The following is a 24618-nucleotide window of genomic DNA, read 5'->3' as shown; positions in this document are numbered from 1 at the left end:
TGCCTGAACATAGACATGGTGAGCCAGCCTCCATGGATGAAAGAGTGGGTGCATCCTTGCAAGGGCGTTAGGAAGCAATTTTTCTAAATCCGAGCAAGTGTGTTTGGTTTTGACAGTCATGCAGTGCGATGTCCACTCTGCACCTATAGCCCTAAAGTTGCAGTTACAGACAACCCACAGACAAAAGGTGTGGCTGTGTGCCAATAAAACTTTATTTATAAAATAGGTGAGGAGCCAGAGGCATCTTTGATGTGAGCTGCCACAGAAATAGCAGACCAAACAAGATACCTATAGCCCAGGCTGATGATGAGATGTTAGTACTGGAATGATGCCCGCCTGTTAGCTATCTGGAAGCCCCAGGAAGACAGGTGCAGGCATCTGCTGCTCATCACTGTTTTCAGGTCTAATGTGCCCACAGTGAGACCAGGCTGGGGTCTCTTCCCATTTCTCTCTTCCCAGACCACAGGAGTGTGCCTAGATTATAGTGAGGCCGAGTGGATTAGTGAAGGGCAGTCAAACTGGGAGACCTTGACCTGCTAGGAGGCAGGATGCCAGGCATGAGGATGCTCCATCCTCAGGTCTGGACGGGTGTGTTTGCTTCCGTGTGGGGTATGTACAGGGCTGTAGCACATGCGAGGAGTGGGGGGAGTGAAGCTGTCCTTGCAGCCCCTCAGGGAACACTATAGAAAAGGCACGTGATTCGGCATGGGCGTGCACTGTCCTCACATGTCTGCAAAGCCACCTGTCCCAGGAATCTGGTATCTGTTGCAGGCTGATGCCGCTATCCCCAGACTTCCACAGTGCCAGGTGACAGGGCCCAGCCCTGAAGTGAGCAGGGCCCAGCACTGCTCTAGAACTGTGGGGTGGGTGAGAAGTGTCTATCCTGGCTCCAGTCCAAGGCCTGGCTAACACTGTCCCAAATGTCAGAGGGTCTGTGTCTGTGGAGGGTTTGTAGGGGGCAGAAGGTCAATGTCGCCCATGTTTGATCCAATTTCTGATCATCCATTTCTGCCCTGAGCATCGCTGTACCACCAGCCGCAGCCCGAAGTTTGCGTCTTTGGACATTTCTACCTCCAGGCACCGGCCTGTGTCTCGACTCACAATGGGGCCACTCTGCAGAGCAGGGAAAACTGAGTCAGATTGAGAATCCAGGGTATCTTCCAGATGAGGGATGATCCCAACCCCACCCTGGTCTCTGTACTGCAGGCCCCAGGGATCCATCTTCTTGGACTGTCGACATCTCCTTGTCCTGCTGTTAGCCAGGCTACCCACTGTCCTGCTTAGTTGTCTGGGGTCCAGTGATATCCTCCTGAAGTGGCTCTTTCAGGTATTTTTCCAAAGTCACAACAAAGGGAATTAATAATGCTTCCTTGGTAACACAGAAGCCCCGTGGTTCCCAAACACCATGGGCTCTGGCCCTAGCCTGGTGACCTTGGGGGCATCTCCGGCAGGTTTCCCCATGCTGGCCTTCATTGCCTGCCTCAGCAAGCCTCCTGGGGACCTTAGTTGCTCACAAACAATGGTGGTAGGTTGTTCCTGCAGCCAAAGCCACCAGCCCCTTCTCCCACTGTCCAAGGCTGGCAGAGCCACTATTAACTATCACAGGGATAGTGGGATGGTGACTGGTATCTTTTTGTTGTCTCCAGGGAGGACAGGTTAGGGATCAGGAGAGGCTCAGAGCATATGTGACTGCCTTGGACCTGGACCCATAGGGGCAGGCACTGAGCTGGCCTGGGCATACAGAGCAGGACAGTGTGGGGGCTGGAGTCAGGCCAGGGATCAGAGACCCAGCAAGAACAGGGCTTGGGGTATCATAGGGGCAGGGGCCAATGGTCAGACTTGGAGGTATCCCCACCAGGTACAGGAGGGCTTAGATCAGCAGAGCTTGGTGGAGTTAATATCTTCTCATATGGCCAGTGGTCAGGGCTGGGCTTGTTCTCATTTCCTCTGCCCAAGTCCTCTTTACTCTCCCCTGAATCTGGGGACCTGGGCAGGCAGGACTGGGCTGCAGGGCAGTGATAGTACTGCTATCTCTTGCTGTCTGACCACAGGCCAGTTTTGTAACCTCTCTGTGCCACAGGGCAAGATGGCCAATCTTGATTGCCAACTTTACTGAATTGAGAAGCACTTGGGAGACTGGTAAACACATGCCTGGGTGTGTCTCTGAGGACTTTCCAAAGAGGAGTTATGGAGAGGGGAAGACCCATCCTAGCTATGGGTGGCACCATCCCTTGGGCTGGGGAGCCAGATGGAATAAAAGGGGGGGGGGAGGAGGAAGCCTATTTGTGCAAACTCTCTCACCTTTTCTACACCATGACATGAGCTCTTTTTGTCAGATCTGCCACATGTGCCTTCCCTGCCATGACAAAAACCTCTGAAACCATGAGCCCAAACAGTAAGTCCTTTAAACAGTTTCTCTCTGATATTTGTCAGACTTTCTCCCAGGGCTCATGCGGAGCAGCTGACCCAGGTCTGCCCTCAGCTCTGAAGCTCCTACCCCATGCAGCCCTGGCTCCCACCCTGTGGCTAGCCCTACTGGCAGAGGTGTCTGGGCCTTGCTAGCTCCACCTACTGACCTGGGTGAAGTCCCACAGTCTCTGTGTTGGCCTGGCCACATCTTCACACTTCTTCAAGGTAGGTGTGCGACCCCGGCCATCATCAACTAGACATTTGGAGTCAGGCAGGAAGGCAGTGGAGCCCAGGGGGCCCAGCTGCAGGAGGCCATCAGAGCTGTAACGCACCAGCTGGGGAGATGGCAGGAATTATGAGTAGGACTGGTCCAAGGCTCAAGGTTCTGGGCTTGTCCTTTGCCCAGGCCCTCACAGCAAGTTCTGGAAGGCAGGGGTCCATGGCCTCCAAAACTGCTGTCAACCATGCCCCTGAAGCTCTGGGTTGGAGGTCCCTACTTAGGGGATACAGAATTGGACATAAGGTAGCCCTGGGTTGGAAGGCTCTAAGAGAGGAGACAAGCACTGCTGGGCATCTGATTTTACCAGATGGAATAACCAGATGGGGCTGAGCCTGGGGCCCTGTCCATGGTCCAGCCTTGGAAAAGGGAGGAAACTTCCAGGGATTTTTTACAGCAGTAAAAAGCTCCTGGCCTCAGAAAGTTCTGGAATAGGAAGGAGCCCCATTTAGAGCAAGAAACTGAGGATATCCCCTCCTTATTGATCAACATCATCTGCAGGATCTCTAGGGTACACAGCTCACTGTAGAGTCCTTTCTGGATGGCCTCAGGCATGCTATGGCCTAGAGAATGAGGACTTTGGGCATCCTGCCTCCTGCTCGCAGTGCCCCACCTTGCCCATCAGGAAGGAGAAGGAGGCCCACTTTGGGTGAGCAGAAGGGCAGCTTCCTGGCTGCTATGGATGGAACCCAGTGCCTTTCACAAAAATCCTCAACTGAGACCCAACTTGCACCTTTCTTTCCCCAGAGTCTGTGCAGGGCCTGGGATCCTGGGGCCTCAGGAGGTTGACTGGGGAGACAGAGGAACTCTTATGGCCCCAGGTGGCCCTTGGCTCCCCTAGAGCCATGAAGTTAGCAGTTATTTCCAAGGGGCTGTGGCCCCATGCTCAGGCTCATGGATTCCTCGTACACTGGCACAGCAAAACTTCACCTAGCATTGACTTCCTGTGTGCATATAGAGAAGGAACCACATTTTCCACTGAGAAGTCAAGTCATACTCCTGCCACATCCCAGTTGTGTGGCTTCTCTTATTCTGTTTCCTCTTCTGAAACAGGAGATTATGGTAAGACTTGTCCACTGGGCTAATATAGATCTAACTGAGGCTCTAAATGTAAAGTGTGGGGACCCATGCCTATAATTCTGGCCTTGGGAGGCCCAGAGACCTTGTCTTTTTTTTTTTTTTTTTTTTAAAGCAAACCCGCTGAAACAACAGTAAGTTCTCATGAACACATCACACTGGGCTCTCTCTCTCCTTCAGTGTCACCCTGTTTTGAATCCTCCCTTTCTCTCTTTTGTTTGTTTTCAAGGTAGGGTCTCACTCTAGCCCAGGCTGACCTAGAACTCACTCTGTAGTCTCAGGCTGACCTCATACTCACAGTGATCTGCCTACCTCTGCCTCCCGAGTGCTGAGATTAAAGATGTGCACTGCTATGCCTGGCCCTATCTGTCTCTTTGTCTTGGTGTCTTCCTGCCTGTCTCTGCCTCTGTCTTTCTGTCTCTCCCTGTCTGTGGTGTTTGGATGAAATGTCTCTCGTAGACTCATGTGTTTTAAATACTTGATCTCCAGCTGGTGGCAATTTGGAAAAGTTGTTGGGCTTTGGAAAGTAGAGACTTGCTGGAGGAGATGTGTTGCCAGGGGCAGGCTTTAGGGGTAATATAATTCAACTCCAAGCCCAGTACTCAGACCGCTTCCTTCCTGCTACTGGGCCCAGTTGCCTGTTAAGTTTTCCCCAATATGAGGAAATAAATATTTCCTTGAAACTGTAATCCAAAATAAACCCCTTTCCTTCTGTAAACTGCTTCTGCTTGGGTGTTTTATCCCACCAACGAGAAAGTAACTGCTATGCTGTCTTATCTCGATCTCTCTTTCTTTCCCTTGCTCCATCTATTTCTGTCCCAGTCTTTATCTTTTTTTCACCCTTCTTTTCTGCTTCTGTTTCTGTCTCTCCCTGTGTTCTATGGCAATTTCTTTTGCATTGAAAGCGGTAAATAACTATTGCCAACTTTATCAAAAGCAGCTGGAACAACTCACAAGAGACTCCAGAGATTGGACCTATTGACACTCCCCTATAGAAGGAATGAAGGATGTAAGGAAGGTTGCTAGACCCCCCACCTGAGATTTCAGGCACCCCCTGTGCCAGCTGTATACAATGATGAACAAGGTCTTAGGGTCCCCATGGGAGATAGATTTTCATAGAAGGTATATAGAGAGTATATAGAGACCAAGGGACAACGAACTTCTCCTAGCAGCCATGAAGGGGTCAATATTCATGCTGGGATGAGACTTCTCAGTGGTGTGGTTGCTTTGGGATTTCCCTGAACCTAACTAAGTCCTTACCCTAAGGCTAAGGGAGGAGATTACTGGGGGAATCTTGACACACGGAGCATCACTGAAGCAACCATGAGAGGTTGTCATCCATGCTAGGGGGACACTTCTCTGTTGAGGCTGCTTTGAGGGCTCAACTTCCTGTGACTAACCCCTCACTCTGCTCTGTGAGTAACCCTGTAAAACTCATTAGGGTGTGGGGGGGGGGCTGGAGGGATGGCTTAGCAGTTAAGGCTCTTGCCAGCAAAGCCAAAGGATCCAAGTTCAATTCCCCAGGACCCATGTAAGACAGATGCAGAAGGTAGCACATGCATCTAGAGTTTGTTTGCAGTGGCTGGAGACCCTGGCATACCCATTCATTTTGTCTGTCTCTCTCTCTGAAATAAATAAATAAATAATGTAAAATATTTTTAAAAACTCATTGGTCTACCAAAACTGGTTTTGGTGCAATCATACTCTGGTCTGTCATTTGTCCTGTTTGGGGTGAATAGACATGTGTTTGTGTCTCCCCAGGGGAACTTTTTCATGCAACACCCTGTCTCTTTCTCTTTCTCTCTTTCTCCCTGTTTCCCCCCCCCCTCTCTTTCTCTCTCCCTCCCTCTCTCTCTCTTATGTACACACAAACATACCACCACCACCACTCAGACACATTATGGAAGCTTGCATTTTCCAACAGTTTCAGTGGACGGTTAGCTGCAGTCCCCACACCCAAACTCAGGTAACAATGTCCTCCCATCAGACACAGGACCAATATTATGCACTCCTAGACTTTGAGGAGCCTATGAACATTGTGGGTTGAAGTCATTTGACTTCTGAGGCTGGGCCACACATGGGCATAAACACTCCTCCTTTGTTCCCTATAGTGCTGGCTCTGGAGCTCAGGCCACATCAGCACACATTCTCTTGTTCTGGACCTGACAAAATGGCACCAGTGGTTGACACATCTTTTCCTCCCTCCCTCCCCCTCCCTTCTTCTTTCTCTCCTTTGTCTTTTTCCTCTTTCTTTCTTTCTTTCTTTCTTTCTTTCTTTCTTTCTTTCTTTCTTTCCTTTTCCCTTTCTCTCTCTCTCTCTCTCTCTCTCTCTCTCTCTCTCTCTCTCTCTCTCTCTCTCTCTCTCTTCCTGGTAGGGTCTTACACTAGCCCAGGCTGACCTGGAATTCACTATGTAGTCTCAAACTGGCCTCAAACTCACAGCAATCCTCCTGTCTCAACCTCCCAAGTGCTGGGATTAAAGCCATGCACCACTACACATGGTAGACACATCTTTTTTGGTGCATGTGTGGTATGCATGTGGTGTATGGATTCGTATGTGCATGAGTGATATGTGTGGAGGTATGGAAGCCATAGGTTTATATTGGTGTCCTCAGTTTCTCTTCACCTTTTTTGTTTTGCTTCTGGTTTTTGAGGTCTCACTCTAGCCCTGGCTGATCTGGAATTCACTATGTAGTCTCAGGGTGGCCTTGAACTCACAGCATCCTCTTACCTCTGCCTCCTGAGTGCTGGGATTACAGGTGTGTGCCACCACACCTTGCTTCACCTTATTTTTTGAGGAAGGCTACTTACTGAACCTGAAGCTCACCAATCCAGCTAGACAAGCTAGCCAGCAAGCCCCTGGAATCCTCCTGTCTCCACCTCCCTGCACTGGAATTACAGGCACTCACCATTATGCCCAGATTTTATGTTGGTGCTAGAGATGTGAACTTGGCAAGCACTTTGCCCACTGAGCAATTTCCCCAGTCTCAAGCAACCACTTGCTGCCTTGACACTGGTGTCAGCAAAGCCAGCAGCTCAGAAGGGTCTCCAGATTTCTGCCTGGATAGATGATGACAAGACAGGTTCAGGTTCAGAGAGGGGACTCAGGCCATGTGTAGAATGCAGAGTAGGGGAGGCCTACCGAACTCAGCACCAGTTGGGAAGACGCCATTGTTAACAGCAGAAGGGGCTCACCTGTCACTAGGACTCTCAGGGGATGGAGGGTCAGGGATCTGTAGGTATAAATAGGCCAGCCTCTGAGTGACCACTGGCTGGGGCTCAGCTGGCTCAGGATGGAAAGTGCAACACTCCTTCCTGTACTATGTCTAGCCTGGGCATGGCTTCCACTTTCACAATCCAGAAGATTGCCAGAAAAATTAGTGATTCTACTGTCCCATTTGATGAGGAAGCAAGGCATGGGACTGGCCAGGCTTTGCTTAACCTGAAACTCTTGTTCTCAACTCACTGCATCTGCTGCCTTCAGGATCCTAAACTGCTCTAGCCCTTCCCTGAACTTAGCCTTAGCAGCAACGAAACACCCACGCCTATCCCATGATGGCTCTCTCCACAGTGAGGTCTGGGAGCCACTTACCTGTGAGGACATGCCATGGCAGGGGTAAAGGATGGCCCGGTCATCATCTTCAGCCCCCTGGTCCAAGCAGTAGCCACTGGCTTTGCTGTTTCTCACCTATAGTCAGAAGAGATGTAAGAAACTCCAAAGTCATTGAGGAGGGTCCTTGGTCTGAGGCAAGGTTGCCAGGAGCTATTCCACCATGTCCTCCACTTAGGAGCACAGGTGACTGCTCTGTGGCCATCTGTGACAGAATAGGTGGGAGCCTCATACCTAAGGATCACTGAGTAGAGATCCCCAGGGTGTGGCATCTTCCTTGGGCAGGGAAGGCCATGAGGTGGGTGGGGGGGAAGAGGTTAGAGGCTGCTCTGGATACCTGGGCAACCTGGGGAGAGATGACCCTGTCTATCACATACACACAGCATTTATGGAGACTTCTGGCTCCCAGCAAGTGAGACCCTATTTGGAAGTGTTGGATTTGGTCAGTGGAGTGTCACTAGCTTGGAAACATTCATGTTATCCACCTGCAGCTTTTCCTATGTGGAGACAGAGGCTATTCTGGCTCCTTATATACTTTGGCAGAGGAATGCAAGAAGAGTGATACCAACTGAGGGATGTGACATGGCCCAGCTAAGAGTCAGATGACCCCACAGGCTCTCCTCTGCAGCTCCAACTCAGCAGAACTGTGGTAGATTCATCCTGTTTCAGCCTACTAGGCTTCAGCTGTGGATTTTGCCATAAGTCATGACTCCCCAGGAAGGCATATGGGCCTGATCCCAGACAATGGAGGGAGTTCTCATAAAATGCTAGGGTTTCAGGACCCACAGCAAGGTATGAGCCCAACGAACAGTGAGCAGAAGTAGGCACAGCAGCACAGGGATGCCGAGAGCAGCTGCTTGCCACCCTAAGTGCTCCCAGGACTGGGTCTGATGCAGGGTGACTACAAAGCAGCAGGGTGGATGTGTCTGCAAAGACTTCCCTTCTCCCCCACATTGGCACTGGCCCAGGGACAGTGCTGCTTCCCCACAGAGAAGCCATGCTGGCCTTGGGCAGCCTTGGAGCTGGAGACAGGAGGCTGTGGCTCTCTGGGGGGATATTTTCTCCTCTCCCTGTCAGTTGTGTGGTGGGAGACTCTGGATCCCAGACTTGGGCCAGCATACTCTCCCTGGCTTTAGAAACAGCCCCATACTGTATGGCCATGCATATGGGAGCCCTGGGGTGACATGTGGGTGGGTGTTTGTGTAGCTGGTGCGTCAGCACTCAGGTGTGCGTGCTTCTTCTCAGTGCACACGTGCATTGTGATGTGAACACAGCCGTGCTTCAGTAGTGCACAAATGTGCACCTCCACATGTACACACAAGTTTATGTGCCACTTTGTCTGGACAAGTGGTTGTGCGTTTATCTCACAGATCCCTTAGATGGGAGCTCATGCACACAGGTACAAGTGAACATTTGTGTTTGGGGAGTGTTTGTGTATACATGAACAAGATGTTGTGCAAATATATGTATGCATTATACACATACATGCATAGATGTATCAGTATGTGTTTGTATGGACTCATACATAACATGAATGTAATTTATATGTACACATGCAATAAATGAACACATGCTGCACATATGTATATGGACAAATGCATGCACACACAGGTATGAATGCAGGTTCAAACTTGTGGACACATTCATACACACATGCATCTCTATATGAATGTGTGAATATATAGACATACAAATGATGTATATGTACTTTTATGCACATGGAGGTATATACATACCTGTATCTACATGCATACATGTGTATATGCATACAAATTCATGTAATGGATATATATAGGTTTATGCATCTGTAAACATGTATGTGATATGTTTGTATACACGTGTGGAATCATGCCTAGGTATGTGGAATGTGCTTGTATATACACACAAGTATGTGTGTACAGGCCTATTCATGTGTATTTCTGCATGCAAATACGAGTATGTTTTCATATATTGCTGTGCCCACGAGGTGTCTTTAGTACCTTAGTGTCCAAGCATATACACTCACTTATACTGAACTCATTTACACTGGGTGTTGGGGCACAGGATGTTGGGATGTGAGATGTTGGTAAATGGGTGTCAGGGCACAGGTGGCGGGGTGCTGGGCCCCAGTAGGACCCTGGTGGCAAAGGTGGTACCTCTCCGTACGTGAGGGTGTTGTTGTAGATCCTCATCTCAGGGTACACATTTTCTAGGTACCACCTGAAGCTGCGGCATTTCAACCTTTGGCGCAGAGCTAGTCTCTCGGACACATCCCCGAAGTCCACTCCTGGGTTCTGAGGGGCAGAAAAGGGGGGAGTGGAGGGCATGAGAATTGCAGGTCCATGGTACCCTACAGTTAGGTCTCTGCCATGTAATAGACTTCTGAAGTCTGGGACCTTCACCCTGCTACTGAGAACAGCCCCATCTGCAGTGTCAGGTCACCAAGGCCTCATCCAGGCCTGGGCTCCTGCTGATCTGGAGCCTATAGAGGGTCCCAGCTGTGTACAGGTCTGGCTCACCCACTCTGCCCTGTTCCCCAGAGGAACCCTGGTCCTGTTCTCCATGCCTGATTTTTGTCTGGTTTGCCTGGTCCTTGGCCCCCACATGGCCTGTATTTGGATGAGGTTTGTGGACAGCCTTGGCCACACAATGCAGCCTGATGCAACGTGACTTCTAGAGGACTGGACACTAAAATCAGCTCCATGGCCATCACCGTGGCCAGCCTCAGACATGGACTTGGGAAACTCCAAGGTGGAAATACTAGTTAGGCTGTCATGTGCTGGTGCTGGGAGGGTTGGGCACTCTCCGTAGGCTTCCCCAGGAGCAGGTCATGGGTGGTGGTGTTTCATCTTTTGGGCCCTGCCCTATGTGTCCATCCTGGTTGCCTTTAATTTGTGCTTTCATTACAGCTTTTCTGAGCCATGGGGCCTGAGGTGTGGTGTCCTGTGTGAGCAGCAAACTCTTAGGGATGTGGGGTGGTTCAGGAGCTCCTGCCTCCCCCAGGGCACTCTGAGCTGGCCTCAGGGGAGGGCTGTCAGGTTTGAGAACCATCACTTTTTGCATGTAGCCTTCAGAATTCTTTACCCTTCTTTTGTTGTGGTTTGGATGTAAAATGTCCCCCATAGCCTTATGTGTTTTGTTGTTGTTGAGGCAAGATCTTACTCTATCCCAGACTGACCTGGAACAACTTACTTTGTATTCTCAGACTAGCCTTGAATTCATAACAATCCTCCTACCTCAGCCTCCCTAGTGCTGGGATTAAAGGCATGCACCACCATCCCTGGGCCAAGGTATTTAAACACTTGATTCCCATATGATGGCACTATTTAAAAAGGTTGTTGAACCTTTAGGAGGTGGAGCCCTGTTGGAGATTGTGGGTCATGGGGATGGGCCTTGATGTTTAATAGCTCTGTCTCACTTCCTGTTTGCTCTCTGCTTCCTGAATGTGCCTGAATTTGACTAGCTGGCTTCCTATTCCTGCTGCCATTCCTTCCCCACTACAAGGGAATGCATCTCCCTAGAACTATAAGCCAAAATACACGTTTTTCATCCTGAAGTTGCTTCTAGCCAGGTATTTGTTTGCTTAAAGCAATAAGAAAGTAACTAACACACCCTCCCTGCTCCTCAGTTTTTCTCAACTTCAAGTGAGGATATACAGTTTCTATTGCTCTGTTTTGAGGAATAAGTAAGTTATTGCTCCTGGGGGATCTTGGGGTTTTCAGGACATAGAAGGGTGAATCACTTTAGCAACATGCCCCTATTTCTTGCTTGGCTGAGAGCTCAGGCTGGTGAAGCTCACATATGGCCCCTAATCTGGGCTTTAATGTCCTATAGTCCCTTCTGGATGCTGGGGATGTGGTTGCCTATTCTCCACATCAACTCACTTTATGGGCAATGAATGTGATTTTCAGGTTTTATATCTAGTACATGGGGAAGTTCCATTCTATTGGGCAGCCCTGGGTTCACTCAGCTGTTCCAGATAACCTTATCCACATGCTAAGTATGTTGCCTTAGTGGTGGTTAATCATTTTAGGATGGTGCAGAGAGAAAAAAAAAAGTAGGATGGGTATGATGATCACACCTGTAACCCCAGCACAAGGGAGACAGAGGCAGTGGATTATAAATTCAAGGGCAGCATGGGCTTATAGAGAAATACCCTGTCTAAAGTAAATATGTACATACAAGCATGCATACGTGTTTACAGAGTCAGGATTCCAGGCCTAGTCCTGACTGTGGGTTAAGAACCAAAGAGGCTGCTTCCAGGATGCAGGGCTGGATAAGCTGGAGGTAGTTGCTATGGTAATGCTGAGGTAAGACTGGGGAAGCAGCTGACCTCCTTCATTTCCAATGCATGCTAGCTAATTGTACCTTGGAACTTTACTAACCAAGACATATAGGATGTGGCCACTGTGGCTGGGCCAGCTAGAATTTTCCCCTACTAATGACCTTACTACCCTACTATCCAGTGGTGCAGGGTGACAGGGGCCAGCCTCCCATAGGCATGGCTCCAGTCCCAGGAGCCCAATGGCTCTAGCTTAAATTCCCTTCCTGAGTGCTATAGGAGTCCCTGTCTCTATCCACCAAACGTAGCACCCATCTTACGGTCATGGGGATGTTCCAGGCCATGTACACATGAGACTTGAAGTCATCCATCCACACCTCGGCGGCCCGCAGTGCATTGCGCTTGGCATAATAATCAATATCGTTGTTGTATGGCTTCTTGGTGCGCTCGATGTGGGCCACACGGGAACAGGGGAGCACCTCCATGCTGCCACCACACTGCCACACCTATGAAGGAGGACCTGGTCAGAGGCCACAGGGACTACCCAGTGTGTTTTTTGTCCCTGTTCAGAGAAGCTGATGTATTGTCTGAGGGCATCTGAGGTATCTCTGGAGGTCTGGAGAACTTAGGGGAGGGGCCTGGCCACCTATGGCTTATTTCAAGGGACAATGTCTAAGGAAAATCCATGGGCCATGGGTTGTGCCTACCAGGGTCTGGGCACTAGGATGCTTCCCTTTTGAGATTTCCAACCATGCTTGATATCTCTTGCTCACTGTAAGACTGCAGATTCTGATCCAATCCACCCACTCAGTGTTCTGTGCAGGAACTCCCCATGGCCACTTCCACCCCCACACCTGAGTGACCAGAATTGAATCACAGATTCAGCTTGATTTATAAAAAGGCACCAGCTGTGCAAACACAGTACTGAAGTTTGAATCTGAAATGCCTCCAGAACTCATGTTTTAAATCCCTGATTCTTGATAGGTGGTGCTGTGGAATTGTGAAGAGGTAGGTGTGGCTGGGGATGTAGGTCATTAGGGGGTGGGCCTTTCTAGGTTATGTGTCCTTGTTTCCTGGTCAGCTATTTTATGAATAGCCATGTCATGCACCCACCACCATAGACAGAGCCACTCTTGCTGTCATGCCTTCCCTGCCATGATGGACAGAGACGCTCTGAAACCATGAGCCCAGATAAACCTTTCCTCACTCATATCACTGCTGTTTGGTATTTCAGTCACAGTGATGTGAAAGTAACACATGTACCCTTCAAACACATGATTCCAAGCAAACACATGATCTAGGTTCAAACAAAGCTGAGCAGCTTGCTCCCTCAGCAAATAAACTCTGAAGACCCTTGCTGTCTGTACCCCTTTGCAGTGGAAATCAGTGTTGCACCATGGGTTCTCACGCACAGGATTGCTCAAGTCATTTTTCTTTAACTATCTTTAGCTGTCCCAGGCTTGAGAGCAGGTCTCTGCTCTGGCCCAGTCTGCATTACTGAGTTGCTTACTTTAAAAGATATTTTTAGACAATATTTTTTAAAATTATTTATTTATTTATTTGAAAGCAACAGACACAGCGCTTAACCACTAAGCCATCTCTCCAGCCCACTTTAAAAGATATTTTTAAAATTTTTATTTAATAGAGGGAGAGAGACAGAGACAGAGAAAGAAAAAGAGAATGGGCACACCACGGCCTCTAGCCACTGCAAACAAACTCCAAACGCATGTGCTACTGTGTACATTTGGCTTATGTGGGTTCTGGGCAATCAAACGTAGGTCCTTAGACTTTACAGGCAAGCGCCTTAACAACTAAGTCACCTCTTCAGCCCTGGGTAGCTTACTTTAATGTGTCACCTTCTTTGAGCCCAGGTATGGGATGGTTTATCAGATGTTTTTCTGGGTGTGTTGTGTGAGCTCTGCCTTTACCCCTGCATGATGAGTATGACAGGGTACACTCTCTAACATGGGCCTCAATCATTCATTTAAGGCCAGTGAGGACACAAGCTGTGGAGCAGAGTTTGTCCTCTCAGCCTGTTCCTAGGTCTGGACATCATCATGTCTGGCCTCAAGATGTGGCACAGACTTAAATTCACAACATTGGCTCCCAGAGCTACAGATGAGGCAGACTTGGGGGTTTGACAGTGACTAACTTTATGAGCTAGCTCCTTATACTGAACCTGGCCTGTGTCCACTTATGTTCTACTAGTCTGCTTCTCTAGAAAATACTGACTGCTCAACATTATGTACTGTGCCAGTCCTTCCACCCATCAAAATAGTGCTGTGTGATCCAACAGGCTGATCTCCCAATGAACAAATAGGTATGATGATTGTGCCACTGTGTGACATCACATGCACTGAAGACAGATGGAATGGGTTTTTGGTAAATGGGTATGTTGTTCATTTTTTACCACGGTGACAAATACCTGTACAAACAGCTACAGTGAGGAAAGATTTTTTGTGGATCATAGTTTCAGAGGTTTCAGTCCAGAGTTACTTGGCTCCATTGCTGTGATTCTGAGGCAAATGGCATGGCAGGAGCAAAGCTGTGTATCTCACAGTGACCAGACAGGGAAACATGGAAACAAAATACAGCTAGCTCCAAAGCCCACCCACTGTGACCTACTTCCTCCAATAAAAGCCACCTCCTTAAGGTTTCCACCACTTCCAAAATAGTTCAACTAGTTGGACACTAAGCTTTCAACACATGGACCTATGGGTAACATTTTCTATTCAAATCACAGCACTGGAATCAGAGGGAGAGATAGCCAAGAAAATTCTAGATGGATAATGGGGATGTATTCCATTGTTAGACATTAAAATGTTTTATATAGCAATGATGTAATGGCTAAAAGTAGAAGGCTCAAAGCAGACACAAGTATACACACACAATTGGCCCACAATGGAAGAAGCATTCCAGGGGCAAAGGATAAAGTAGCCTCTATTTTAAAACACTGAGCTGGCTGTGGTGGCACACACCTTTAATCACAGCTCTTGGGAGGCTGGGGTAGGAGGACTCCTGTGAGTTTGAGGTCAGCCTGGAGCTACTGATTCCAGGTCACCTGAACTAGAGTGAGACCCTACCTCAAAAACAACAACAACAACAACCAAAAAAACAAACCAACTTTAAAAGACACTGTAGGGCTGGAAAGATGGCCCAGGAGTTAAAGACATTGCTTGCAAAACCTGCTGTGGGTTTGATTCCCCAATACCCGCATAAAGTCAAATGTACAAAGTGGTGCATGTATTTGGAGTTTGTTTGCAATGGAAAGAGGCCCTGACCCTGCTCACAAATAAATAAAATAAGAATACATAAATACGTAAAACACTATGAGGAACAGTCTGGACTTTATTCTGTAAAATATGCCCTATACATGGCCCTGCTTTTAGTATGATAACTGGGTGGTGCCAGCTGGATGTTCAAAGGGCCAATGCTTCAGGCCATCCCTTTGAAGCCACAGTACATCAGGGGCAAACCTGCAGGAAAAACCCACTAGCCTGAAATGAGAGTCTGAGAATGACAGGAAGGTGCTTCCATCCCACATGGGGCAACAATTTCCAGCAGACAGAATAGTCAAAGAATGAGGGGTGTGTCAGTAAAATCAGCCAGGAAGGGCAACATGTGGTTGACACATTCACGCAGTATTCACCTCATTAGAAAGAGCCGAAATACAAATGAGCCAACAAAGGCATTTTCTTTGTGTCTGTCATATTTGTCAAAACTAAAAGTTATAATTGATCAGGTCTTTCATGCTACAAAAACTAAGCAATGGCCTCCCTAAGGCACTACTACTGGCAAAAGTTTATCACACTCACATATATACACATATATATCATACATGCACATCACACTCACATATATACACATACCACAATAACACACACACATATATAACAAATACCACACTCACATATACCACACACATGCAACATGCCATACTCATATATATACCACACACATACACATATACCACAAACAATAAAGTAACATATATACATATAAACATAGGCCACACATACCTCATACCCGTATATAAAGACATAACACGTATACACACATATACCATATGTTGCATGCACATAGATACATACATATACATTTATGACATGCACATATGCTACATCTAAAGCATGCACACAAACAACATGTAGCAATACCTGCTATACACGTTTGCATGTGCACATACAAATGCAGAAGCAGGTTCTGGAAGCACAACTCAGGCTGACAGAGAGAATTGTGAGGGATTTCAGTTCTGTTCAAGCCAGTATGGATCCCATGTGTTTACATTAGGACCATTTTTTACAGAGGAAAAAAAGCTAATATTTAAGAAAGTCTGCATGCCATAGTTAGCATCTATGTGGGCTTGCTGCATTCTTGGTGCTGTGAGCTCCCATCACATTTGATCCTTAAACAGTTCCCAGAGTTAATCTCACTGTGCTCCTCAGGGACAGACTGGGAAACTAGGGCTGAGAGAGAAGGTGGCCCAACAAGTGAGCAAGCAGAGGCAGGCCCTGAATGCAAGTCTCAAGGAGTTTTGAAGTCACAGTGCCTGCAGTCACTTGTTCACAAAGATGCTCACATCAACAGCAGATACTCTCTATCCTCTCCCACAGGCAGTGCCTGCTCCCCAATGTTGGTGGCTGGCAGATGAAGAGGCTCATCTTTGGCTCTTACTTGCTCTGTGAACTTGTGGAGAGCAGGGTTATACCCCTCCAGTATCTGGCCTTGCACTCCTATCAGATACTAGAACATAGATACTGGAACATAGTCTTCCTGAAAGTGGCTCTGCAAACCAAGAACAGGATCTCATAGCTCTCTCCCCATCTCCCTGCTGCTCACCACTTCAGGACCTTGTCAAAATCTGTTCCAAGGCTAACACAGACCCAGATGAAGTGGGGTCCCTGGGCCGGCCGCAGCTTTCTGTGTAAGACAGAAGCATGTCCCACTGAAATATCTAATGTAACACCATCTTGTCCTAATTAGCCCCGACCCTATTTTGTGCCTGCTTGTGTGCATAGCTGCGTGAACTCCATAGGTACCTTGGGGAAGCTGCATAGCAACCATGGCTGCTTGCTACCAATACCAGGAGGCTGTGTTCCAGTCATGACATTTTCAAATAGCTTGTACTGGTCTTTTTGCCATCTCATACCTTAGGGAGCTCTTGATAACCTGGTCTTGATGACCCAGATCAGAGGGGAAGCACTTCCCCTGGTCGTCCAGCAGGCCTATGCTTAGTGCAATCATGTTCTCTGATTTTCATAAAAAACTATAGCAATTGCTGCGAACACCCTTGCCTCACCCCCTTTCAAGCCACATAAGTGGTGCATCCTGATGTTGTAACAGTGGGCTGGGCTGGTGGCATGAAGAAATGCTGGCCAAAGTGGCAGGGTCACTAGTGGCTTTAGAAGCAGCAGTAGTAGAGGTGGTGGCAGAGGAAAGTCTGCAGCAGTATCAGTAGTGACACAAGATAGTGGAAGAGCTGTGAGAAATGACCAGGGGAAATAACAGGGAGTAGACACAACAGAGACAATGAGGAAGAGAAGAAGTAGACAGAGACCCAAGAGAGGGTAGAACCAATACTAAGGAAGACAGACGGTTGTGATGCACCCGAGATGAGAAACCACAGGTCCTGGTTGTTGGAAGAGTTCTAGAAAGCTGCCAAGACTTATGGGTCAAGGATCCTGACACCATAGGCCTGAGAGCTAACACTTGTGGGCCTAAAGTTCCCAGCACTCAGGCCTGTTTAAAGCAGCAATGGTAGAAGATGGGGTTTACAATTGCTGCCAAGTTCTGGGGCCTACAAGAAGGACACAGGGAGTTCCTGATAGCAGCCTGGGTTTGTTTCTCCTAAGCCAAACTACAAGGGAAGAAGAGGAGGAGGAGGAGAGGAAGGAGGATCTAGATTCTTGGCTTGGCCCTCTCACTGGGTCCAATCTGCTCCCTCCTGGGCCTAAGCCATGCCCAAACCTGAAACTGCCAGTCCTGCCACACAGACAGAGAGAGACCCTTTCTTAAATCATGAGATTCTGGGCAATTTGCTAGCAGCAGTGGTAACCAGGGCCATGGCTTGGCCCTCCTATGAATGCCCAATCTACTCTCTCCTGGGCCACGCCCCCAGCTGAGATTGCCATCTGAATCACATAGACACAGAGAGGCCCCTTTTTTTTATTATTATTAAAAAATTTTGTTCATTTTTATTTATTTATTTGAGAGTGACAGAGAGAGAGAGGCAAATAGACAGAGAGAGAGAGAAAGAATGGGCGCGCCAGGGCTTCCAGCCACTGAAAACGAACTCCAGACACGTGCGCCCCCTTATGCATCTGGCTAACGTGGGTCCTGGGGAACCGAGCCTCGAACTGGGGTCCTCAGGCTTCACAGGCAAGCGCTTAACCGCTAAGCCATCTCTCCAGCCCGAGAGGCCACTTCTTAAGCCAGGAGATTCTAGGAAGTTTGCTAGCATTATGGTAAACAGGGACAGGAGTTGGCTTAGCTTATACCCTGTACTCCTCTTTACACAACAGAGCACTCAACCACTGTTTCTGTTGGAGGAATTCTTTTACCATGATTTTCCCCAGCAAAAGGCACAACCAGGATTGGAACAAGGTTTCTAAAGAGGAGTGTATAAGAGCAGTAGAGCTTTGTGGGGAAACCAGTGGTTAAGGGGAGAGTCAGACAGGCAGGGGACAGAACATGAAGTTTTTGAGACCCAAACACATTTGGTCTTCTGGTCAGGGAGATCCTATCCTACCCCCTATTATTGGCATCATCAGGCCAGTTTGCCCAGTCTCTGCCTACTGCCCCTCAGGATGAGGCTGGAGATTAAGGTCAGACAGGCCTTTCAAATCTGAGATGCCATTTCTGTCCCCACCATCGATCTCGGTCTTGGTGAATGATCACGTCAGAGCTCATGAATTCATTAACTGTGACAGCCCAGTAAATCCTTGGAGGCACCATAGCCACATACAGTCAGAGGACAAAATGGAAGTGGAGGAGGAAGAATGTGGGCCCTGGCCAGGCATAGGCAATGATCATCCAGTGGAGAGAGGGTTCCAGGGCTCTTGGACTTAGATGGACAGGGCAGAACCCCAGGATACATCATGTGGGTCCATCACAACCCCAAAGATGTGGGCATAGTGGCTCTTTCCACTGGGGCCACCTCTCCTGAATCCTTACAGAGGTATGCTCCAGACCTGGAGTTACCTGTCTGCTGCCTCTCTCCACTCTGTATCTCTATTTCCAAGTTCCAAACAGCAGATTTTTCTCTTTCTGGAAGTCCAGTCTCAACATCTGCTTAAAGAATGGAGGAAGCCAGGCATGGTGGTGTACACCCTTAATCCCAACACTTGGGAGGCAGAGGTAGGAAGATCACTATGGGTTCAAGGGCAGCCTAAGACTACCTAGTGAATTCCAGGTCAGCCTGGTCTACAGCAAGATCCTATTAAAAAAAAAAAAAAAAAAGATGAAAGGATGGAAGAAATCCAGAGAATGCCAGGTCATGATGACTTTTTACTCCATGGGTAGTTCCTGACAGCTGCTCTAACCTTCCTTAACCACCTCTCCACAGTCTTCCTCCCTGTCCAAGCTACAGGTCACCTGGGTCATATCAGCCAGCTGTGGCCATGAGCCATCCCTGTCAGTCCTGCCTCATACTGCTCCCAGTTTGACTTTTTCCTAACTACCTGCTTATTTCCCAATCTGTGAAATGCTTGCTATGTGTAGTCGGGGCAGTGGAATTGGCCTGTAACGGGAGGGATGGTGCCCTGGCTCTCCCTGCCTGTCCACACAGCCATGCAGGATGGGGCAGTCAGGTTCACTGTGGGGAGCAGGAACATGGCCTACTCCCTAGGATGGATCCAGCAGGCAGTGCTGCATCTCCCCCATGGCTACCACTGACACTACAAGGACACTCTTCAGGGAGCTGCCATGTCACTGTTCCTGACCATCAAACAGACACCCCCCAAGAACAAGCACATTTGCAAAGGCTTCCTGAGATAATCTCGTGGCTACTCTTGGAGGTGTGGCCCAGCTGGGCAGCTGCCCTGGAGCCATACAGGTGTCAGATGGGACAGAGTCAGTGTTTTACTGAGGCTACATGTCACTCTGGTCCCCCTCCATGGCCCTGGCCTGCCTTTTAGCTCTCACATTGTGGTGGTTTGATTTAGGCGTTCCTCATAAACACAGGTGTTCTGAATGAATGCTAGATTCCTAGCTGATGGAGATTTGGGAATTAATGCCTTCTGGAGGCAGTGTATTGTTGGGGGTGGGCTTATGGGTGTTATAGCCAGTTTCCCGTTGCCAGTGTTTGGCACACTCTCCTGTTGCTATTGTCCTCCTTGTGTTGGCCAAGGGGTGATGTCCTCTCTCAGCTCATGCCATCATTTTCCCCTGCCATCGTGAGCTTCTCCCTTGAACCTGTAAGCCAAAATAAACCTCCCCCCACCCAAGTTGCTCTTGGTTGGGTGATTTCTGCCAGCAATGTGAACTTGACTGTAATACACACAATTATCCAGCTGGCTCCTGGGCTTTGTGGACACCTCTTCCCTGGCCCCCAGACTCTGGGCCCCTGCTTTAGAACAGTGCTTCCTTGCAGGGCCCTTTAGGTTCCAGGTACTGGCCTGTTGGCAACAGAAACAGTGGAAACTCAGTTTAGCTTCTTGGGAGACTTGGGGTGGGGCAAAGAAGCAAGAACCTCACTGCAGGATCCCTCGTTACAGCATCCTCTTGCTGCAGAATCACTCACGGCAGGATTTCATTACAAAAAGATCCAATAACAGCAGGATCTCTTCAATGCAGGAACCTTGCTTCACTGCAAGGTCCCCTAATGGCAGGATCCCATTATGATAAGATCTCCTCACTGCAGGACCCCTTGGTGCAGGATCCCTCACACCAGGATCTCCTGGCTTCAGGAGTCTGGTTGTAGGGTCCATCCCTGAAGGACTGTGGAAGGTAACTGAACACCTTTGCAGATGGCCATGACATGCTCACAAGGGCTTGAGATTTGTCTTAAGTTCATTCATTAGATGTATTAGAAAATTTTAGGCAGATGGGGAAATTTCCAGTTTATCAGGTATTCAAAGTGCTTAAAAGGAAAGGAAGTTACATATGTTGTCATCTTTGTTTTTTTAAATTTTTGTTTATAAAACAGGGTCCCACTCATAGCCGAGGCTGGCCTTTAACTACGGCAATTCTCCTGCCTCAGGAGGATTGCAGACGTGAGCCACCATACCTGGTTTGTGTCACGTTTAAAGGTTGGAGGGAGTAACTTCAGGCATAGCTGGAACAGATGCTATGTGATGGCAACCTGAGTTGATCAAACATTAATCAGACAAGGAGGAGACAACCATTCTTAACACTATTCTTATTCCAGTGGATTTATAGCCATAGTTATATTATCTTTAAATTTAACTCAAAGAATTAAAGTAAATAGGTTTTTTTGTTGTTGTTGTTTATTAGAGGTGGGGTTTCACTCTAGCCAGGCTGACCTGAAATTCACTATGTAGTCTCAGGGTGGCCTTGAAGTCATGGCGATCCTCCTACCTCTGCCTTCTGAGTGCTGGGGTTAGAGGCGTGTGCCACCACACCTGGCTGAAGTAAATAGATTTTTAAAACTGTAATTTAAAAAACAGTGTATATAATTCTTTTCAAAACCCGGTTTAAATGGTCTTCTGTGCAGAGATGGCTCTCATGTGAACAGCAGAAAATACACAGGATGAGGAACTCTGGCCCCTTCCCATTCTCCACAGTGCCTTCCTCTTTCTTTTTCAAATATTTTATTTTTATTTATTTATTTATTTGAGAGAGAGAGAACAGGTGCACCGGGGCCTGTATTCACTGCAAATGAACTCTAGATGCATTGCCACCATATGCATCTGGCTTACATGGGTACTAGGGAATTGAATCTGGGTCCTTAGGCTTTGCAGAAAAGCACTGTAATCATTAAGCTATCTCTCCAGCCCCCTTTCTCTTGCTTAATAAAGTGTTAGTATTTCTACACATTAAAACAACAGCAACAAACAAACAGAGGGAGGCTGGAGATGCAGCTTAGTTGGTGGAGGGCTTGCCTAGCATGCATGAAACTGTGGGTTCAATCTTCAGCACCAATCTCATTACTCCAGAGGTAGAGGAAGGAGGATGATAAGTTCAAAGTCACCCTCAACTACATAGGGGGTTGGAGGCCAGCCTAGGCTGCATAAGACCCTGTCTAAAAAAAAAAAAAGGCCAGGCTCAGTGGGCCCATAGCTCATCCTGGGTACACTGAGGCTGTGCTTCTAATCAAATAGGCATAAGTAGAACTGATTCCCTGCAAGCACAGTGTGGCCTTCTGGGATTGCCAGAGCTCTCTGTGGCCTCTTCAGGCTTAGGAACAGAGACAGCAGCTAAGTGGACTGTTGGAAGGAGCCCTAGCAGCAGACTCTCCGTTCCTTTAAGGCAGGGTTGGGTCCCACAGTGAGATGAACCTATTGGTGTGAACAGAACTGGGTACCAGGAGCTATCTAAGGGGAGTGATTCACTGTCATCCCTCAGGCAAGAATGATTGATACTTTAGGCTCTGGAGCACCCCTGGTGACTGTGACTTCAGCATGCCAGCCTTACATGTGCCCTTTGAGGCAGGATGAATGCCAGGAGTCAGCCCAACAACCCTGTAGCCTGTATACCCTGAGCTTCAGGATAACTTAGTGTGTGCCGCAGAATGATGTTTCAACACATACCTCGTCACTCAGGTCAGGACACCCTCTCTGGGCCCTTAGGTCTCCTATAGGAGGCTAGCTAGGGCAGCTTCTGTCCCTCCATGTCTGCATCCTGACTCCAACTCTGTCCCCCCAGCAAGGAGCCCAGCTAAGCCAGGCAGGGGCTCTGAAAACACTTGTTGCAGCCACCATCTTCTCTTGCTTCTCGACTTTGAGACCTGACCCATGTTGGCAGCCGAACTTGTGCAGAGAGGAGGCCATTCAGTGGGTCCTACACACACTGCACACTGAGGACTCTGCTGAGCAAGGGTGGAATGTCCCTGTCAGATCATTAACTCACACTGCAAGTATGTAGACATGTTTCCAAAAGCCTGTCCTCACTTAGGTATATTGACTGTCCTGGACAGGCTACTGCTGGCCATAAAAGCCTGCACCTTCTCTACTGGCCTTGATGTCTATATATCTTCATGTTGCTGATCTGAGACTCCTAGAAAGGGCTCTGTAGGATGTGAAGCTTCAGAACATCCTGTGGCAATCCACGGAGGTGCATTACAACTCTTCCTCACCAGCCTTGCACACATGGTGTGCATGGTGTACACAAGGACGTGGGTTCTTGTTCTGCTTTTGCCACACTGGGGTGTGTGCTATTTCTTGTACTCTCAAGACACTTGCAAGACCATCCATGAGCACTTCCTTCATCACTCAGCCCTATCTTCTGGTCTCACAGAGAATGCACAGTGAAGTTGCTTCTAAGGACAATAGGAATAGAATGAGTACATGTTATGATTAGTTACTGTTGTTTAGTAAACCACCCCAGCTTTGTTTTATGAAACAATTGTCATTTTTCTTTTTTTGGTATATGTTTGGAGTATATGTGTAGTGTTTATGAAGTGCAGTTTATGCGTGTGTGTGTGTGTGTCTGTGTGTGTGTGTGCATGTGCAGATGCATATGCCTCATGTGCATACACACAGAAGCCAGAGGAGAACGTCAGATGTCCTTGTTTTCATCACTCATCCATCCTTGAAACATGGTCACTCCCTCAACCTGGAGCTGATGTCCATCCATGAGCCCTAGTGAATTTCTATTCCCTTGCAGACCAGGGTTACAGATGTATGTAGCCAGACCTTGCTTTTTACATGGGTTCTGGGGAGTTGAACTTGCAGTCTCCTGCCCAAGAGGCCTTCATGCTTAAATGGCAAACATTATTAACCACTGAGCATCTCCTTAGCCTAACAAGTGCTTTTTCTTCATTATAAGAATGGATTCTGGGCTAGAGAGATGGCTTAGCAGTTAAGAGCTTGCCTGAGAAGCCTAAGGACCCAGGCTCGAGGCTCGATTCCCTAGGACCGACATTAGCCGGATGCACAAGGGGGCGCATGTGTCTGGAGTTCGTTTGCAGTGGCTGGAGGCCCTGGTGCACCCATTCTCTCTCTCTCTCTCTCTCTCTCTCTCTCTCTCTCTCTCTCTCTCTTTCTCTCTCTCTCTCTCTCTCCCTCTTTCTCTCTGTGTCTGTTGCTCTCAAATAAACAAAAAATTTTTTTAAAAAAAGAATGGATTCTGTGGGTTAGATGTTTGAAAGGGACATAGTGGGGTATCTCTTCACTCTGTCTAGCCCCAGTGAGAGGCATTGAGGGCTACAGTCATCTAGAAGCTTCTTCATGTCCCATCTGGCTGTTGCTGGGCCCCAGCTAAGCTAGACAGACCCAATGTCACTCTGCATGTGGTGCTTTGGCCTCTCCAGCGTTAGACATCCCTGGCTTGTGTACAGTGTATTCGGCATCTAGTCCCAGACAGAGGAAGCTCAGACTCCTATTCTTGGATCCACCCCTGAGTTCTATGCTCTCACATAAACCAGATCATGAGGAACAAATATGATTGCTTTAGCAAAGCAGCCACCACAAGCTGGTGTGAAGATTGGACCACAGTCCTTGTAAGAAGGCTGGTGCCCTATGCCTACCACATATGGCCTCAGGAGGTTTGCACCCTGTCCATGACCTCAGTCCCTTGGCCTTCATCCCTGAGCCTGGCTGGGTATGAACACAGTCTAGATTACCAGCTCCCATCCAACCTGGATTTGTTAATTTTCAGGATAAAATAATGAATTGAAGCTGGGCATGGTAGCACACACCTTTAATCCCAGCACTCAGGAGGCAGAGGTAGGAGAATTGCTGTGAGTTCAAGGACAGTCTAGGACTACATCGTGAATTCCAGGCCAGCCCCTGCTAGAGTGAGACCCTACTTAAAAAAAAATAAATAAATGCATTGAACAGTTATTTTCTCCACAAAATACTCAGA

General features: G+C 48.2%; 1 protein-coding gene across 3 annotated transcripts in view; it reads right to left on the bottom strand.

Annotated features, from left to right (window-relative positions):
• Positions 1-208: 208 nt before the first annotated feature.
• Positions 209-24618, bottom strand: part of Galnt9 (polypeptide N-acetylgalactosaminyltransferase 9) — a 77062-nt gene continuing 52652 nt past the window's right edge. For 2 of the 3 annotated variants that reach the window (XM_004668873.2, XM_045156910.1), the window contains 5 exons: positions 11955-12140; positions 9509-9646; positions 7356-7451; positions 2577-2744; positions 209-1113 (listed from right to left, as the gene is read on the bottom strand). In XM_004668873.2, the coding sequence (XP_004668930.1) occupies positions 967-1113; positions 2577-2744; positions 7356-7451; positions 9509-9646; positions 11955-12140 (735 nt within the window). In that variant the 3' untranslated portion in view covers positions 209-966. The remainder of the gene's footprint in view (positions 1114-2576; positions 2745-7355; positions 7452-9508; positions 9647-11954; positions 12141-24618) is intronic. The other variant, XM_045156908.1, reaches the window with a different exon arrangement.

The sequence above is a fragment of the Jaculus jaculus genome, chromosome 8 (assembly GCF_020740685.1).
Source record: "Jaculus jaculus isolate mJacJac1 chromosome 8, mJacJac1.mat.Y.cur, whole genome shotgun sequence".
In the NCBI taxonomy this organism is placed as follows: domain Eukaryota; kingdom Metazoa; phylum Chordata; class Mammalia; order Rodentia; family Dipodidae; genus Jaculus; species Jaculus jaculus.
The sequence above is the reverse complement of the archived record's forward strand: the minus strand, read 5'-3'. Positions and strand labels throughout refer to the sequence as shown.